Here is a 6,708-nt window from a genome sequence, read left to right as displayed (position 1 = left end):
TATTGGGTATGGTTTAGGTTTCAACAAAATGGTTCCTAATAAAGCATAAAATGGTGAAAACCATTAATGTTGTTCACATCCAAGCAAAATGGCTCTTTCCTAAGACATGCACTGCTCAGTATCCTCTTTGGCATGGGGTGCTTTCCCTAGACAAGAAAGAGCCATGGCAAGATATCAATACTATAACACTCCTCCCTGAGCTTCAATAATGACGGGTCTTTCTCTTACTCTCATGCCTAGGGTAGGATGTAGATAAGAGTTCCTTATGCCTTCCTCACTTTACCCATTGGCGTATGTGGTTTCTTCTTTCTAGTTCTCTTGGATACCTAATGAAGGCTTTAGTTTAGGTTCCTTTGCATATTTTTTCTTCTCCTCTTTCTCTTTCTTGGAAGGATTGGGTCTTGGTCTTCCTTTGGACTTGCTTGTAGTAGAAGCCTTGGGCTACTTCATGCCCATTTCAAAGGCCGTTTATGCATACTCTTTCTAACTATTAAGAGCTTTGAGCCACCTCTGGGATCATTCATTCTTGCCTTATTCAAAGGCTATTCTCAATTGAGACCACTTTCTAGGCTTATTCTTTCATTCAAGGAGGATTAGGCCATCCTTAGCCCTCATTGCCCCATTCTTGTTCCAGACCATATGTGATCTCCTTTTCCCATTCAAGGAGGGAAATTGGGCCATCCTTGACCCTTATTATTGTCTAATTTGGAAATATTTGTTGGCCATTGATGCTTTTCTCTTCCCTTGGACTCAAATTTCTTGGTCGTGGGTTCTATTTACCAATCTAGTCTTGGCGTAAAAAAATGCATAACAACATTAACCAACCTTAAGAATCCCTAATAAATAATTTCTATGCACAAAAGTTTGAAAAAATTTTGGACTTGCTAACCAACTTCAGGGAATTCCAAAGAACAACTCTTCGAATTGCTAACCGACCTTACAGGAGCTCCTAGAGAATAATATTTGGAATTACTAATCAACCTTTGTGGAATCATAAGGAAAAACTCTCTAAATTACTACAACCTTCAAGGAATTCCTAAGGGAAATATTTTGAGAAATACCAACCAATCTTTGATGAATTCCTTGGATTGAGGGGGGAGGGATGGGGCATAAAGTAGAGTAGAATAAAAATGACCAAAAATTAGCCTATTTCCAACCAACTCTACTCTACTCACCTCCACTCCATCTTTCTCCCCCCTCAATCCAAACAGACCCTAAGGAATACTAGCTATGCATAAAGTTTAGAGGGGCATTTTGAACTTTCGGGCAAGAAGCTTAAAAAGTGATATCAAAAGACCTACATTTGGAGAGACAAATTTCAAAATATATATATATATATATATAGTTTATTTTTGTGTAATTTCCTTAGAATCATTTTCTTTTCTTTTCTTTTTTTGTGCAAAAAACTTCGAATTTTGAAAACACAAATTTTAAAAACTATATCCCCAAATACTTATAAACAATCCTAATTAACAAAATAAGTTTGCAAATTTATTAGTAAGCAAAAATGTCCATAGTTGCACATTGTCTAGGGCTGTAATATATATGAACTAAGTTGTTTATGAACAATTTAGGCTTAGGTTGAGAAAAAAACTCGTTTATGTTCATTTATTTAGCAAACAAGTCAAATTTCAATCTAATAAGGACAAATTTGGGCTCAAACACTATTTAATATCTTTTTATTAGATGTAAATGTTGATAAATTCATTATTAAATTACATTTTTTTTTTCCTTAAATCCTTCATACTTGCAAAGTTTTCATAAAATAAAAAATTAATAGCTATATTATCAGCAAATGTTTAAATTTCAATTTTTTTTGTAATATAAGATTATGCATAAAAAATAAGTTTATGAATTAAATAATAAATAATATTCGATTGCAACGAAATTTGACATGTGTGTTAAGAACAAAAAGAACATGCAATCCAACAGTTAGATTTTTAAAATATGTAACAATTTTAACTTTTTTAGTGGGTTTTGAAGCCAAACTAATATAATAATATATTTGAAAATAAACTTAGGAGTACAAGGCTCAATTTAAGTATTTATTATATTACATGTTTATATGTATAAAATATATTTAAGACTAAATTTAAAATTTTATATTAAATTATTATTCGTAATGTATTCATAATATAAATAGTCCATATCTTAGTAAATTTATATATAATTTTTGAGAATAAAATTACTGGTGAATCATTTTTTCTTATAAATTTATAAAAAATAAAATTTTTCATACCTAATTAATTAAGTAATATAATCATAACTATAATTAATTAATTTATAATATTAATTATTAACATAGGTCACATGCAAGCCCCTCTTTTTCATTTAGAACAAAAAAAAAATAGGGTAAAATATCATTTTCATCCCTAAACTATCACAAAAGTTCGTTTTTCGTCCCTAAACTTTCAAAAGTTCGTTTTTGGTCCCTAAACTATCACAAAAGTTCGTTTTTCGTCTCTAAACTTTCAAAAGTTCTATTTTCGTCCCTAAACTTTTCCAAACGTATTGATTTTCGTCCCTCCGTCTGACGGAGTGCTGACATGACTTTGATATAGTGCTGATGTGGGAGGGACGAAAATCAATACGTTTGGAAAAGTTTATGGACGAAAATAGAACTTTTGAAAGTTTAGGGACAAAAAACGAACTTTTGTGATAGTTTAGGGACGAAAATGATATTTTACCCAAAAAAATATTAACAGATTTTGAAGAACTAAAAAATTTTAGTCATATTGTTTAAATGAAATTAAATGAAAATTTTCCCTAAAAAAAAAAATAAATGACAAATCCAATTTATTTATTTAGTTTAGTTATATATATATATATATATATATAATTTTTTTAAGTAAAAAGTAGGGTTGTCAATTTATTTATTTAGTTTAGTTATAGTTATATATATATATATATATAATTTTTTTAAGTAAAAAGTAGGGTTGGAACTTCAAACCAGACATGAACTATATAAGTTATTAGTGAAATATTAAATTTTGTCTCACTTTCTGCCACGGAAGCGGAACAGGACATGATCCTCTCTGTCTCTCTTCTTTCAACTCTCTTTTCACTTACTGTCTGCCCATATTGAATATTGTTGCGGTGGTGGGTGGCCTATAGTGCCCAAACATAACGACACAGCAAGAAGAAGATGAAGGTGGTGGCATTGGTAAGCGGCGGCAAGGATAGCTGTTATGCCATGATCAAGTGTATCCAATACGGTCACCAGGTTTCTTTCTTTCTTTCTTTTCTTCTCTCCCAACAGAGAAAACCCACTTTGCAAAAGCGAAGAAAATATATTATGGGATGATGTTTTACGGGGTTTGATGAAAATTTGAAAAAAAAAAGTCATTCTTGCCCATGCCCATGTGATTTAGTACTAACAAAGTTATCAATTTAGTTACAAGTGCTCTGTTTGGGTTCCTTTTCATAAATCAATTCTAGTATTTACTTATCTTTTCTAATGATTCAGTTTAAAGTTTGATAATTTGCTGGCATTGGTATATTGTTAATTATATATAAATTTAAAGATTGAATTTTGATTGCTATTTGTAGGTTGTTGCATTGGCAAATTTGATGCCGGCTGATGATTCAGTGGACGATCTCGATAGCTACATGTACCAAACTGTTAGTCTCTGTTTCTTGCTGGTTTTCTATTGTATGTGACTCTAGAATTTTGAACACATTGAGAATGAGTGCTAATAAATTTATCATTGCATTAACCAACAACAAACATCAATCGTTTGTTATGCCTTCATTGTTTCAAAATTGTGTGTGAATGCAAATGCTTCGAAAACTGTGTTTAGGAGTAAGCCTTGAGCCCACAGTAGACACTTGCATTACAATAGTAAAGACATGTATTTGTATGTCCACTCATGTTTGTTTATATGCCCTTGCTTCTGTTTTTTCTTTCATTCTAGTTTACTTTTTTTTTTCTTCTGTTAGTTGTTATCATAACAGATCAGATAAAGAAACACAAGTTTTGTGAAGATAAATATTTCTTCTTACTTATGTTTGTTTTGCCATTTGGTTGGGGCTGTTAAATCCTTTCCTCAGGTTGGACACCAAATAATTGTCAGCTATGCCGAATGCATGGGACTACCATTGTTCAGACGGCGAATAAGAGGATCATCAAGGCAAGCCTTTTAAGTGGGAATTCTTTGGTATAGAGTGTATATGTATATTTCATTATAATACTTGGTAAAGCTATTTATTTGATTTGGGGAATTTTTAACAATCTATTCTTTTTATGGGTTAAGAAAGTAGTTTATACTTGTGAAGCTATAATTGCGAGACTTATTTTGAAGTCATGGCCAATGCAAACTCTTTAGGAGAGTTTTGTGTACACACCCTGTGTACATTACATATCTCCTCATTTTCAGTAAATCTTTTACTTAAAAAAAATTAAAAACTTCAGGTGTGCTGTTCCTATGCTGCTTCCTGATTATTGCATATTTTCACCTGATATAACAATTTTTTCCTTTTTTTTTTAACCTTTTGTTTTATAAATTATCTTTCATGAGCATACGTCATTTTTCTTTTTGAAAAATTGTAGTGAAGGAGAAATATTAGTTGGTTGACATTCTATCAATTTAATGGCAAGAATTTTCTATCAAACTTGATATAACTGAAGGAAAAGTTTTTCATTGAAGATTGTATGCATCACTCAAGAATCCACTACGATTAATTGAAAGTATTCAATGCATATTCTCTCTTTCAATGGTTTTGTGGATCAATTAGGCATCAAAATCTTAGCTACAGAATGACTGTGGGTGATGAAGTTGAAGATATGTTTATTCTGTTAAATGAAGTAAAAAGACAGATACCTTCTGTCACAGCAGTATCTTCTGGTGCTATTGCATCTGACTATCAAAGGCTGCGAGTGGAAAGTGTCTGTTCAAGGTTAGGGCTTGTTTCTTTGGCATATATGTGGAAACAAGATCAGTCATTGCTCCTTCAGGAAATGGTAAATCCTATATTAAAAGTAAGAATGGTGGCCAATCAATATTTGAGTTATTTTGTCTAACAATATGTTTCTCCTCTTATCCCAACTAGATAACAAATGGGATTGTGGCTATAACAGTAAAGGTATGATTTCTGGTTTGACCCAGGTCTTGTTTTTATATGTGTTTATCATATATTAATATGTCCACTTTAGGCCTTATGTAATAAGGGTTTGTTGGTTTGATAATAATTAAGCGAATCATATTGTACTGTCTAAATGCATAATAAGTGTAATTGCTATTTATATTCACATAGATGGCTTGTAGATTGAAGTCCAACACTCTTTCAATTTCATAGGTTGCAGCTTTGGGGTTGGACCCTACAAAACACTTGGGCAAAGATATAGGATTCTTGAAGTCCTATCTACATAAATTGAAAGAGTATGTCAAAATCCTTTTTTTTTTTCCCCTTTTCTTTTCTTTTTCAGTTACTCATTTATTAGCTTCTTTTTTGGTATGATGTTTGTGATTGATTTTCTAAATTTTCAAGGACAACTGTGTAAGTGGTTTATTCATTCTGCCATCACTTCGTAGGATGTACGGGATTAATGTATGTGGTGAAGGAGGGGAATATGAGACACTGACACTTGATTGCTCCCTCTTTGTTGTAAGTTCACTCCATGGCTCTTTTTGGTCTAACCATTTTTATTGAGTTATCCACCCAATGTTGCTCCCTCTTTGTTTTAAGTTCACTCCAACTGTTTGTAACAAGGCTTACCCTTTTTCATGAATAAAGTGTTTTGCATTTATCTGTAACTAGTAAGTTACTCATGCGATGCACGGATAATATTGTAATGTTTTATATAAAATGGTTTTGAAGAATGTTGTATATGTATTATCGTATAATTTTTATAGAACTTTATTAGTAATGAGTTCATCATAAAAAGCAACAATTATAAATTGCACACAAATATCGCTTATAATTATTCATTGAAGTAATGAGAAATAATTATAAAAAAATAAAAAAATTACTTATCAAAAAAAAAAAAAAAAAAATCCCCCCCCCCCCCCCCCCCCCCCCCCCCAACACGTGGCACTCAATCATCTATGTCCTCAATTTCATCAATGTTTGGCTCAGTGATCTCATTTATGTCTGATTTCTTCTTCTATATCTTCCACATCTCTCTTTTTTTGTTCATGAATGGTGATGATGAGGACAAGGAAGGGATCAAGGAAAAAGAAGATTAAATATACAAAGATTCAAGAATTGTGGTATAGTTTTGATGTTGGACCTTATTAGCAACTTTGATAGGTTATTTTAGTAATTATTGAGTCTTAGTATTGAGTCTTTGAGGTTGGGAAGCTGTTGGATCAGTTTTAATTAAGTTTGGATGATGACACGTGTCACCATCTCAACGGGTCCAGTGCCATTGGACACTGGACCCAAACTGCCCCATTTACTTTAGCTTTTCGTATGTTTCAAGCTGGACATTCTGCAATTTTGGCCCACTTCCGTAGGCTATCAGGAAGCTTAACATGCACTAAGGATGGCATGTATGTTAGCTATCTCCAGCCTGAAATTTCAGACCTCTCCGTTCTTTTATACCTTGCTTTTATTGCCTACTTAGTTTCCAGTAATCCAAGATAAGTTATGAAATCTTGACTTGATTTAGAACTTTCAGTTTTCCAAAAGCTTGTGTTCCTCTTTCCATTATGTAGTTATTCAATAATAAAAAAAGGATTTTCAACTTCGTCTACATTATCCTTTGCT

At 32.2% G+C, this 6,708-nt stretch overlaps 1 protein-coding gene across 1 annotated transcript; it reads left to right on the top strand.

Moving 5' to 3' along the window:
* The first annotated feature begins 2,980 nt into the window (after window positions 1–2,980).
* LOC136062372 (uncharacterized) lies at window positions 2,981–5,677 on the top strand. The gene is made up of 7 exons (XM_065761352.1): window positions 2,981–3,223; window positions 3,550–3,621; window positions 4,051–4,130; window positions 4,735–4,960; window positions 5,050–5,082; window positions 5,296–5,378; window positions 5,532–5,677. The coding sequence occupies exons 1-7, from the start codon at window positions 3,146–3,148 to the stop codon at window positions 5,647–5,649; spliced, it is 690 nt and encodes a 229-aa protein (XP_065617424.1). The 5' UTR covers window positions 2,981–3,145; the 3' UTR covers window positions 5,650–5,677.
* Window positions 5,678–6,708: the final 1,031 nt, after the last annotated feature.

The sequence above is a fragment of the Quercus suber genome, unplaced genomic scaffold (genome assembly GCF_002906115.3).
Source record: "Quercus suber isolate HL8 unplaced genomic scaffold, Cork oak 2.0 scaffold_407, whole genome shotgun sequence".
NCBI classification, from domain to species: Eukaryota; Viridiplantae; Streptophyta; class Magnoliopsida; order Fagales; family Fagaceae; genus Quercus; species Quercus suber.
This window is presented reverse-complemented; position numbering and strand designations above follow the sequence as displayed.